Genomic DNA, 13,279 nt, shown 5'->3' with positions numbered 1-13,279 from the left:
AATCAAACATAAGGGATGGGGAACTCTGGGTGCTGAGCTATTCTTACAGTTTGTCAGGGATCTGACAACAAGACAGATTTCTTTTATCAATGTCCAACAAACACAAATGCACCTCAGATAACACGATGTTGGTGAAAGACACAGGACTCATCTTTTAAAGGATCCTTCTTTAGGTCTCTATATAAGTTATTAGTTTGTAATGATGATCTAATTTCAGCAGTAGGTTGACTACTGACTCCTACTGGACATCAGCTGAACTGCATGCAACAAGCTGAAGGGAAAGGCCCTGTTTATGATATATAAGGATTAAGCCAGCAAGTTTACTGATGAGGAGGTGTTAACTCTGTACAGAGAAACACTGAGCCTGTGAAAACAGCCAATGTGACCGCGACTTTAGCGAGAGAACAGGTGTTACCGGGGGGGACCAGTATGAGTTGAAGTTCTGTTCTTTAAGAAAAAGGCATTTTCCTTCTAATCACAGTCATGATGTGGAAACACAGCCTCTCAGTGCTGTTCTTTGCCTGTCTTGATTTAAAATCCACAGTCTGCCTCGTCTGAGGGCGAGACAAGGAATCGGTAGAATGCAAATCCTTTCTGCACAATGATTGATGACATTTTTAACATGTAACCCTTCATGTGAAATTGAGGTCATTTCCACAGGAGGCAGGGGTGCTGGGAGGGGTGCTGGGAGGAGTGCTGCGATACCCCCCCCCCTGCTGGAAAAGACAGATATTATGCAATATTTTCCGGATGCAAAATAAAGAAATATAAATAAACATTTTAAAATCTCTAACATGCTTCAATACATGTCATTCAATTTCTCAATTTTCAAAGTATTATTCAAATAACGTTGAGCATCATAGTCTACCTACGTTACACACAAGTAGCAGCAGCTGTTATACTAACGCTGCATCATTCAAAGTAGCTAACACAATGACAATGAAATGACTTTCAAATTTCATTTGTAAACCAATTGCTTCTAAAAAGAGCACTGAGGCGGATCAGTTTCTTCATGAAAACATCCCGACTCCCACCACCACTTCTTCGCCTGCTTCTTCATCACTTAGTAATGCCTCAAGGATTACTGACTAAGAAAGCAGGAGAAGCCCAGAGGAGCTGTCTCTCTGCTGACCATGGGATTGGATAAGTTGTACATCTCTGTGTGCTACAGCCTTTTGGACTTGTTTCACAATGTTTAGCTATTCTCTCATCTGTAAAACAGAATCTGCTCAATGAAAGTCAGACACACATCTCATACATAAAGCCTTCTATAAGTACGCAAAATGACATGTTTACTTAATTGCTTGTATTCAATCTGAATCAATAAAATAATTTTCTGTACACACTATCATTTCTTCACCCCAACGAAATGCATCTTCCCACAGATCTGAATGAGGTCAATACATGTAACTTTTTTTAAATCAAGGTGTAAGCAAACCACATTCCTGAGCTACCTTATCTTGGCCAAAATGCTCTCATCTCATTAACATAAGACATTGAGCCTTAAATTGAGTGCTCTTGTTGCTTCAAATTAACTACTGAGTCGAGGGTGCAATCTTGCACCCTGCTGCCTCCAGTGATGAGTCCACTTTAGACTTAAACACAAAATGAATTTATTACATGTAACATGGTAAACGTGTTATTTTAAGCAAATCTAGCCAAAAGTTTGCTTTAGAATTCCAAAAATGTCCACGATCTGCTACAGACACTGAAGGTAAAACGCACAAAATCAAAGAAACAAAAAATTAAACCACACAACTTCCCACTTCCCTTTATGCAAGAAGTGACATAAAAAAGCTGCTCATCTGGGTCAGTATACATTTTTTCAGACGAAAGAGAAGACTGTCTTTATGACCCAAATAACAAAACCACCTTCATAGTCTTCACAGCAGAGAGTGAAGGATGTTCACGTTTTATCTGCTCTTTCTTGTTCTCCACGCAGCATGTATGTCGAGGCATTTTACGTTTACTTCAACTTTCTACATCTGCAAATATTTACATGAAATGCTCTTTAATGAACCTCTATGTCTTTCAGATGGAGCTCTGCTGTACGCTGAGCCCGGCCAACGTGTGACTTTACCGTGCGCTGTCCCCTCTGGTGCAAACTACCTGTCTTGGTACAAGCAGGTGGCAGGGGAGAAACCTCAAATGATGTCCTCCTTCTACAAACACCTGCCTGGTGTTGTCAGTTTCTTCAAGCAGTTTAAAGATGAGAATCGGTTTTCAGCTCAGACCGGAGAAGGGTTCTACCATTTCATCATCTCTAATGTGCAGGAGTCTGATTCGGCTATGTACTACTGTGGACAAACCAGTATATCAACCATTGAATTTCATGAGGGAATATTTTTGGTTTTAAAAGGTATCTGGATGATTTACAATGCTAAGCTGCACATTTCCCTTTCATTGTCCTTTTAAACATCTTTCGAACATGTCTGATTTTAGATTCCAGTGCCCTCCCTTTTATCCTGCAGCCGGCGTCTGAACCTGTGAAGCAAGGAAGCTCTGTGACTCTGAGCTGCACCATCCACACTGGGACCTGTGATGGAGAACACAGTGTTTACTGGTTTAAAAACTTGGAGGAATCACCCCCAGGACTCCTTTACACCAGTGGAGGAAGGAATGATAAGTGTGAGAGCAAACATATCTCACAATCACTCACTTGTGTCTACAATTTGCCGATGACCAGTCTGAATCTTTCTCATGCTGGGACCTACTACTGCGCTGTTGTCACATGTGGACGCATTCTGTTTGGCAATGGCACCAAGCTGGAAATTGATAGTAAGTCGCTTTTCTAAAAAAAAAAAAAGGGCTTGTTCCATTTTGTAGCCGGTCCTAAATCTCTCTTTAAAACACATTTTCTGATTCGCAGCAGATGAGGGGAAATTTTTAATGAGAACTTTGACATTCATCACCATCCTGGCTGTTGTGATTGCTCTCTCAGTATGCATGATGAAAAAGAGAAACAGCTGCCGATCTTCAGGTAACTGTTTGAATTTTATAGCGTGTTAGCATCAAACATGAGTGTTTCATAAAAAAACACAACTCTCTTTTTTTTCCACAACTAGAGTCCCAAGCAACAGTTTCAGCTCCATCCACGACAAACGCAGAGGTGACTATAACCGCTTCACTGTATCACTCTTTTTACAAAACGAGATACTTCATTCAGTGGATATATGTCAATGACTACATGCTAACATGGATTGTCACATGTTGTCAGGGTTACCGAAACAAACTCAACCTCTACTATGCCGCTTTAAGCATCAACCTGACCAACAGATCAAGGACGCAGAGGGATCCAACCTGGAGTGAAGCTGTGTATGATTGTGTGAAGCATTAGAATTTGATTGATATTTATATTAAGTATGTCTTCTGTGGTGAGACAGGATTGAATTTTTTAACAATGCTTTTTTTACTTTCTGTGGTAAGCCGCCAAAATTCAATAGGATTCAGTTTTTGTGTGTAGCAGAATATCTCTACACTGTTGCCTTGTTTCTAACATATTAACCATTTATTTAAAAGCCCAAGGATCTTCAGTACAAAAGGAATCATTTTAGTCCAGTTGGATGGTTTTTGTTCTTTGACTTTGAGTTTAATTGAAGGATGAGATTCAGGGAAGAGATGGACGTCTCTTAGAGGAACGGTTGGCGGTTGATTCACAGCTCCTGCACTCTACATGCACAAAATGTCGTTGGGCAAGAAATCAATGTGATAAGTGGGGATTGGTACTTAATGTAACAGCGTCTGCCGTCAGTGTATGAACGTGGATGTGAATGGGTGAGTATAACTTGTGTTAAAGCCTTTTGAGCAGTTGGAAGATTACAATAGAGCCGAATATAGTCTTTTGTTTTTAGGATAATGTTCATGGTAATAATGGCCTTTTTTGTATTTATTTTTTTTACATAATTATTGACCAAATAATAAATGGTTGAGAGAAAAAAAAGTGTGTGTGTTTAATCTGTACGTAAGCGCAGCACCATGTTTATCAAAGAAAGTAGCTGACCTCACTCGGTTCATTAAGGGAGTGACTGGTAGAAATGATGTGTGATTTTATCCACTTAAACACGCTGACGTTTTTCTGTTGCACAAAATTAACGCTTCGGGGAAGATGAGGCAAGCAGGACTTTTCATGTCACTTGCATCATCATCAAAACTATTGTCAGAAGAAATTAATGTTTTACAACCTTTGAGGACATTTTCATTTAAACAAATGGAATTCTGTCTGTCATACACTTGTTAACAGAGCAGAAGGTATAAGATACTCTTTCATGCATTTCACTATATGTGGACAACAAAACAATCTAACAGGTACGTAACTGTAAGAACATTTTGAATCAAAAATGAGTCAATGGGTGAAGCCTGTGTGACATTGCCCTTCTGTTACTGAAGGGGGCTTTGGAGTCCCATCGATGGCGGTTGCCATGCTCTCTGAAAATGATTTTCAGTCAACCTAACGACAGGCTGAGAGCTGGAGCTGAGGCGGGTTTTAAGCCTCTTGACAAACTGCAACACCACGCCCACCTGTCAATCAGATCAGCCACGCGCCTTATTGTGAATAACTGTTATCCTTCACAAAAGTCTCAAGCAACCAATCGATGAACTGCAGAACTTTGCACTTTCGAATCAGCTTTAGTTATCAACTCTGGAGGTTGCAGCTTGATCAAAACCCATACGCTTTATTTAGAGTTTGCTAACCACAACATCAGAAAGCATTGGTCGCTTTTTATCTAACAAGCTGTCGGTGGTTTAACCCAGAGAAAAACACCAATGTATGATGTTCTGCATGATACAATAAGGAGGGAGCCACACTCTGTAACTACGAGATGCATGTTCTTCAGAAAGCAAGATTTACTTCAACATGCATCAAGTCAGGGTGGAAACTACAAAATAATCAGATAATCCCACCTTTCAAAAATCCCAAACAAATTAAGATTTTTTGATGGTTTCAAAGATTATCTCGTCAGATGCACCTTGACAATGCAAGACCTGTAAATTGTGTCATCTGAAAGGAAAAGTTGCATATCTTGTCTCCTGTCTTTCAAAGACCTGCGTAGGTTTTGTTCAGTGGCTCATTTCAGAGAAGAACTAAAGACATCCTGTCTGAAACCACAAAGACAAAGAAACGGAGGGGCCTTATATGTCTTTACTCTCTCTCTTTAATCTCTGCAAGACAGTAAAAAGGTACAGAAACCAGGCCAGCCTCACTGCCTTACACCCGAGTACACAGATTCATTTACGTCATAGTCCCTTTGTCTTCTTGATCCATTGGCCCTATGAACACTCAAGGCAGCATAGTGCAGGTTGTCTGGGTCTTGATGTAACTAAAAATACAAAAAAGAAACGTCTTTATGATGAAATGTACAGCATAAAAGTAGCATGTTTTGTTTGATTATTTAATCATAGAGGATATTTACCATGGTAGCTGGGCTAGAGTCTTCTGTTGTGAAAGACAAAATGAAAGTCCTTTTATTCTGCAATAGCAATATGCAACCCAAACATGATGTAAGCTGATTGCATTAGCATTAGTTACCTGTACATGTGCAGATTCTGCTATTCATCTTGTACAAAAAGAAGGCCAACAAAGCAACAAGGATGGTGGTGAATGCCAAAGCTGTGCTCAAGATGTACACCAAGACAGGAGGGTCATCTGAAAACAGAGAGACACACAAGAAGACATTTACAGAGTGTGTATGTGTGTCCATTAAAGCTCCTGTGAAGAGTTTGAAGCTGGTTAAAAAATACTGAACTCATTATCTATACCTCGACAGTATTTGACCTAAAAAAGCAAGACAGAGCAAAATTGACATAATTAATGTGTAAGGGATTCTACATGCAAAATGCCTTTTTAATGTTCCTTTGGCTCCTCGTAAGAGATAAGGAACAAAATCAGTGGTGAACGTTTTACTTTCATACACCAAAACTTTTATGATAATGCAAATAACATATGTGACCAACCATCATCGTTGTCTACTTCTGACGTCCCTTTTACTTTAATCGTTGGCTTCAAACCTCATGGCTTTGTTTGCTCTAAGAACGTCAACATTGGATTTGCAAATTTTTACTAAAATCACAACACAACTTGCAGATAGTTTCAGACATCTTTTGGCAAAAACAATTTCAATTGATAATAATTTTGTTAGCAATGGCTCACTTCTGGGTCCTGTGGGGGCATTTTATTTAAGAAAATGTTAACGTGTCTGTGCGACACAATGGGTGGATGAAGGACATATGCAGATGCTTTATCCCGAGTTAAATGACCTGAAAAAACAATTGATAAACTGTAAGATATGGGCAACCAAATCTACTCTATACTTTCTCATGTAAGTTGGTAAACTACAAAATACACTTTTTCTGTGTTCTGGGAAACAGCTTACAGGCTTAGGTATGTTAAAGAGAGAGTTAGAAAATAGAAATTGAGAGAGTAACATACCTTTTAAGTCCAGCTTGGTCCCGTTTCCAAACAGAATGTGTCCACATGAAGCGACTGCACAGTAGTAGGTTCCAGCATGAGAAAGATTTAGGTTGGTTATTGGTAAATTGTAGACACAACTGTGTGTTTGTGGAGCGTGGCTCATCTCACACTGATCATTCCTGCCTCCATGAGTGTAAATGAGTCCTGGATGAGATTCTTCAGAGGTTTTGAACCAGTAAACACTGTGTTGTTGGTCACAGCTCCCAGGGTAGACTGAACAGGTCAGAGTCATGTTATCTCCTGGCTGGTTGGTGGTCTCAGACACTGACTGACGGACAGTGGTTTGGATATCTAAAGCGTCTGCACTGACAGTCGTACTCTGACAAAATTCAAGGTTATATAAATCACTCCCGATACAGCAGTAAGTCGCTGAATCAGAAATTCCAAAATCCAAAATCTTCAGTTGATATTTGTGGTTTGTAGTATCCAAGGAGAAACGTGAGCTGTTCTTAAATTGGTTATGAAAGGTGACAAGATCATTATGCTTATAGAGTGTAGATATCAGCTGGGGTGTACGTCCCAAAGATTGCTTTAGCCAGTAAAACATCACTGCTGTTTTGTCTTGACAGGTGCATGGCAAGATCACACTTTCTCCAACAATGACAGTTTGAAACTGTGAAAATGAACTTTTGGAAGTTGTTATCAGAGCTGAGGAGAAAAGAAAGACAAAAAAAGATATATCTTAAATGTATCCTTTTTTTAAAGACTTGTATTAAACTAAAAAAACTTTTTTGTAAAGTAATGTAAAATAGTGAACTTACCCACATTCGCAATGAGAAGGCATGTATAATACCAAGCTAAGGTTGGAGGTGCCATCGTGCTGTGATGAATGACTGAAATCTCTGCCTCTTCTTCACTCTTCACAGAGAAGACTTTGAATTTGATTGGCCAATCAGGTTGACTGTCTTTTTTTGGAAACTCTGTAAACATGTTCCGTATGCCCTGAATGACAATGATGGTGCTTGACAACAACACAAAAAAAGACAATATGATACCTCCTGAACATGATCTAAAGTTCAATATCCTCACCATGAAGTAACTGTTTCTACTAAACATTGTTTGGTCACTACTTGCCACACAGGTGTAGGCGTATAGCAGTTATAGAAATCACTTCCTACACTATATTCATTCAGACATTTAAACCTCTGTTTGAAACACTTTAAATGTTTGCTTGCTGCACAGTTAAATGGCTTTCTTTTAAACAAAGAATGCAGCACTGCAGTTCTGAGACAAAACTCTTTATCAACAAACAAAAGGCTTCATGGTCGTGCTAAACTGGAAATAGACAGTTGACAGATCTACCATATACACGGTCGAGTGGGCAGCATTTAACATTTACAATATTATTCCAATACTTGAGTCAGATACAACAGTTTTTGCGATTTGTAACGTTGCGATTTGCTGAGAATTGTGTTAAAATATATTATGATTAGGCTTTTTCACATGCTTATTTGTCCACTCTACCCAATGAGAGTCAAGCCCACAGACGGACACTGAGATCAAAGTCAAATCCTGTAAAGCGCTTCGTGCACCTCACAATCTGAACTGTTATTATTTCAGTCTGACTGGACTTTACTGAACACAAACATGGATGGACGACTGAACAACTGCAGGACTTTTAAACAACACAATGAACTGTGCAACTCCTTGAGCATTTAAACTAAAAAAACATATTTGCTGTAGCTATAATAAATATGTCGATACATGGGGGCCATGAGATGGTATAATATCGCCACGCAATATATCGTGACACTTTGCTGTACCAAATTTTTTTCCCCTCCTCGTAGTGTTCAGAAGTAACAGGAAGTGACAAGTGACAGGAAGTGACGGACCCTGCAGAGGTCTTTAAATATGAAGAGCTGCTGTGGTAGGAAGTGACAGACGCTGCAGGGGAGTTGTCTCAGATTCTTCAACTAGAAGACTCATTTGAAGGATGTTAAATGTTTAATTTTTCTACAATTGGATCATGTCGACAGATTTGTAGTTTTGTAGAGGTGGCCAGCACTTTTAGAGCACTTGAAGTCCACCGCAGCATGTAAAACCTCTCGAACCAAGAAAAGAGATCATTAAATAAATGCTATTTTAGCACTGATATTGGATATAAAACAACCATTCTCATTATACAGTGTACTTTGTTGTTTTTACATTAAGTACTGTCTACTGCTTTCAGGAGTGCATATGAAATTGATTAAAGTCTGCACAGTAGGGAACAACTGGTGTAGCCAGGGTATTGATGCTTCAGATCCCTCAGGTGTGCATTTGTCAGTGGAGCTGTCAGTCATGGTGTATTATCTCTCTTAAATGCATCACATAATTGCATTTAATGTTCCCAAATACTTTGCAGTATTTTGCACTGCTGCCCTTTTACAAATGTCATTGTGTTTGTTCTTGGCTTCTGTCGGAGCTGCTGCAGGCTGTGGCTTGGAGGCCACACACTCTTCTCTCTGACTTTCAGACGGGGCTGAAGTTTCTGCCTGCAGAGCCTTTGTCACAGCAGTTCACAGCTTTTTTTTAAATCTCAGGAGTCAGAACAACAGTTGAACACTGAAAGATCACACGTTAGAAGGCGACACCCCTCAGACTCTCCTCCCCTTGAAAGAAGATTAAAATAGACCAGAGGGGATTTTGCTCTACGCACACAATGCTGTATAGGAAAGTGATGTTTGATGTTTTCACATCCCTTTTGATGCTTCAAATTGAATTGGGGTTAATTACTACTACTACTACTACTACTACTACTACCACCACTACTACTACTACAGGATAATAACTTTTTATTTCCTTTCGCCTTCTACTGTTCAAACCTCACCATGCCACATGAAAGGAGCAGTGAGCGTGTTGCTACGTCAGATCTCTAAATGTCTATCAGATAGTCGTTGATTGACTATCTCAATGATTTGTGTGGGACTAATAGCTTCATGCAATAAAGAACAAAAGAAAGACACAGGAATATTCTAAATATGGCACTGACTTAGTACATTATATTGTGAAATGTTCAAGGCAGAAATTGGAAACTTCATGAAAATAAAAATTGCACTTTGAAGAATACATTTTTCAGTGTCTTAGAAGTATTAATGACTGATCATTTAATCCAATGTGGGACAGTTATCAGAGGTTAAATACACATGGCTGTTAAAAGAACAAACACTACAAGTGAAAAAGGTAAAGATTTTCATTTTTTTAATGGCCTTTTTTAACATTGAGATTTCTTAGTTGCTGCTCAGCTGGACATATTTTCATAGTCAGACTGCAGGTCTTTGCTACGCATTAAATAAAGGAAACATTTTGTATAGTTTAACCTTTTATCCCTCATCTGTTCAGTGTTAATCATGACAAGCAAGTGTAATATATCAATTGTGAACCAAAACAATCCACTGTAACAGGCCGTATTGTTGGCATTACCTCAAATCCAGAATTCAACAAGAAATTTCAAGAAATGTCGTGTATACTCGTGTAACATCTAACAATCATGCGTGTTCAAAAGGGATGAAGGAAGAAGGTCATGGGTATTTGGTACTCTTGAGCTAATTATATGACTATATAGTGTGTTCGTGTATTCACTTCTTTGCAGGTCTGTGTGTGACCTTGAACAATCAGAACCCTCAACTCAACAATAAAACACTTATGCCTCAGGCGTTGTGTTTTTTTTGTTAAATTATTTTTGTTGACATGTTTTTATAACAACTCAATCAGTACCCATGGATATACACACCCACCCGCCTTTCTTTGTTAGCGACAGTACACACACCTGGAACCTTACAAAACTATCTCAACAAGGATGTAATAAAATAACCTCTCTGAAATAACACCTGATGGAGTCATTATTTGAGTCAAAGAGCAAAAACCATGGAAGTAACTTGCTGAGATTTTTTTTCACCACAATTTGCTGAGCTGGATGCACACCATGACATGTCACTGGAGAAGCTTGTTCAGTAGGTTTATTGCAGGTCAAGTATTTACATGGATCATTATATGGGTGTGTAGTAATGTTTACAAAAGCGGTGAAAGAAAAGCCTTGTTCAAAATCAAATACAAATGTATTGAAAAAAAGAAAAAGCATTATTTAGCTTTTAATGATACACTTACACAGTCATGTTATTCAGAGACTGAAATATATCCTGTTCAGCTTTACTGCTTTGCATACAAATACACACACTCACTCCAGCTGCCGTCTCTCTTCATTTTTGAACTGTTCTGCCTTTCTGCAGCATGTTGCATAATATCTTTGTCTTGGAAGCTCTGCACATGAAAAGCAGGACAGGATCAACACACTGAAGTTTAAACGTATTTCTTAAAAACAGTAAAACACAATACCTGTGTGGGGGTTGTGATGGGAGTGGAAGGTTCTGCGCCAGCCTCTGAAAAACAAAGAAGAAAAAAACAGGAATGAAAAAAACGGATACTAAGGATGGCGTTGATTACTAAGAATCCAATATTTAAGTATTTTGTCATTGCAGCGTAATCTGCGAACACACAGAGGAGACACTCAGTTCCATTAATTTGTAAAGTAACACAACAGTTTAACTTTCTGTGTGATTTGTTTTAAAAAGTATAAATGAGATGAATAAATGGAAAGTCACTTACTCCAAATGTCCAGCTTGGTCCCGTTTCCAAACAGAATGTGTCCACATGAAGCGACTGCACAGTAGTAGGTTCCAGCATGAGAATGATTTAGGTTGGTTATTGGTAAATTGTAGACACAACTGTGTGTTTGTGGAGTGTGGCTCTTCACACACTGATCATTCCTGCCTCCATGAGTGTAAATGAGTCATGTTAGTGGAGTACGGTGCACCTTATCAAAATACGAGCATTGGCGAGAGAGGCGGTGATTTGCTCCGGAGTGCACATGACATGGACACTTCACGCAAGGATCATGTGGAAACTGTGGGGGACATCGACATGTGGACCAACACACACCTAATCTTTTTCTGTTAAGTTTGACTTTGTTTTCAGAACAACTATGTTTTACTTCTGACTTATGATTAGTACAGATCAGCAGAGCCATATTCACTATTAAAAAAATGGGGTGACAATAGCCCCAAGTAACCTTTATTGGAGAAATTTAAGAAATGCAATTAGCATACAAACAAATAGAAAAATAGAGTTCACAGCAGTGTTGTACAGGGCTTCAATGAAAGGGAACAACATTAGAAATATTACGTTCACAGTAATTACATTCTATGTTAAAAAGATTCTTCACAAGACAGCCACATGTACAAAAACTAAAATCATTCTAATCATTTCAGAGGATTCACCTGCTTCATTTCCAAAAAAAAAACGCTGTTCTTCACAGTTCCTGGAGATCACGCAGATCCAAGTCTACAATAAGTCTTCAAATGGGCGGTTAGAAAATCTGTCTCACTGTGGAGTTAAGCACAAATGTAACAGGTGCAGATTTTACTTTCTAAAGCCGTGGTACACACATTCAGTCCATGTTGGATCCCTCTGTCCTCTTGATCTTGTCAGGTTGACAGCAGCATAATAAAGGTGGTGTGTGTTTTGGTAACTCTAGTGACAAAACAGGGAACAATGCAACATGCAGTAAATGTTCAGCTGGAATTCAATAGTCATTTAAATGTGAGGTAATTTTGTTCACCTTTGACGGGACAGTGGATGAAGCTCGATCACTTTTTTTAGACTCTGGTCGGGGCACAAAGAAGATCGCGTCTTAGTGAAGAGATGTGCACAGACAACATGAGCTTTCAAAACTAAACAGTCCTACCTGGAGATTGGCTGCCGTTCCTCTTGTTCATCATGCAGAGTGTGAAGGCCAGTAAAGCAGAGAGCATGGAAGTCAATGTCACAGCTCCCTTCCAGACGAAAGAAGAGTCTGCAGATACAGACAGAAGAAATGTGGATTTTGCACTTTTTCCCTGCTAAGTTTGTTGAGGCACAAACAAGTTCCTTTCACATGTTCACAAAAAAAAAAGTAAGAAATTTACCTCCAAAGTCCAGCTTGGTCCCGTTTCCAAACAGAATGCGTCCACATGAGGCAACAGCGCAGTAGTAAGTCCCAGCATGAGAGCGACTGACGCTCTTCAATGGCAAGTCGTAGACACAGGTGTTTGTTTCTGTGTTGGAGCTCCTCACACACTGATCATTCCTGCCTCCATGGGTGTAAATGAGTCCTGGATGAGATTCTTCAGAGTTTCTGAACCAGTAAACACTGTGTTCTCCATCACAGGTCCCAGTGTGGACTGTACAGTTCAGAGTCACAGAGCCTCCTGTCTGGATGGTCTCAGATTCTGACTGATGGACCACAGCTGGGGCATTTAAACTTGAACCCTGCACAATGACTGTAGTGCTCTCCAAGACCTCCAACGCAGATAAGTATGAATGTATGCAGTAATAGGTAGCTGAGTCCGAAACACGCAGATCTGCGATTGTCAAATGATTTGTACCATTATGAGTGTCCAGTGAGAAGCGTTGATTCCCTTTGAATTCACCATTAAAAGTGCCATTTTCATCAAACAAGTAGAATGTAGAGATGAGCCTTGGTTTCTGTCCCAGCACCTGTTTGTACCAATAAATCCTTGCTGCAACGCCAGTTTCATAGAAACATTTCAGGATCAAACTCTCCCCAGTGTGTACAGATACAAAACCACTCTCTTGACCAACCGATGACAGATCTACGGCGGTTGTCCAAACTGAAATGACAAAGTGAATATGTGTAATGTAACGAGACAAAAGTCAGCACAACCTGAACATATACAAAGCAAATATGCAGAAGTCAATACATCACAACTCACCCATTTCCCCCAGGAACAAACATGTCAGACAGATAGCGAACGCAGGCGATGTCATCGTGCC

The 13,279-nt window shown here is 39.5% G+C and overlaps 1 protein-coding gene across 1 annotated transcript; it reads right to left on the bottom strand.

Moving 5' to 3' along the window:
• Positions 1 to 5,198: 5,198 nt before the first annotated feature.
• Positions 5,199 to 13,279, bottom strand: LOC306841675 (uncharacterized protein; the record flags this gene model as incomplete). Its single annotated transcript, XM_079371622.1, has 9 exons — positions 13,219 to 13,279; positions 12,587 to 13,116; positions 11,054 to 11,228; positions 10,873 to 10,932; positions 10,784 to 10,827; positions 5,758 to 5,773; positions 5,528 to 5,644; positions 5,412 to 5,434; positions 5,199 to 5,318 (listed from the first exon to the last, which is right to left on the bottom strand). The coding sequence occupies exons 1-9, from the start codon at positions 13,271 to 13,273 to the stop codon at positions 5,199 to 5,201; spliced, it is 1,140 nt and encodes a 379-aa protein (XP_079227748.1). The 5' UTR covers positions 13,274 to 13,279.

This window comes from Symphodus melops (genome assembly GCF_947650265.1).
Source record: "Symphodus melops genome assembly, chromosome: 20".
Classification (NCBI taxonomy): domain Eukaryota; kingdom Metazoa; phylum Chordata; class Actinopteri; order Labriformes; family Labridae; genus Symphodus; species Symphodus melops.
This window is presented reverse-complemented; position numbering and strand designations above follow the sequence as displayed.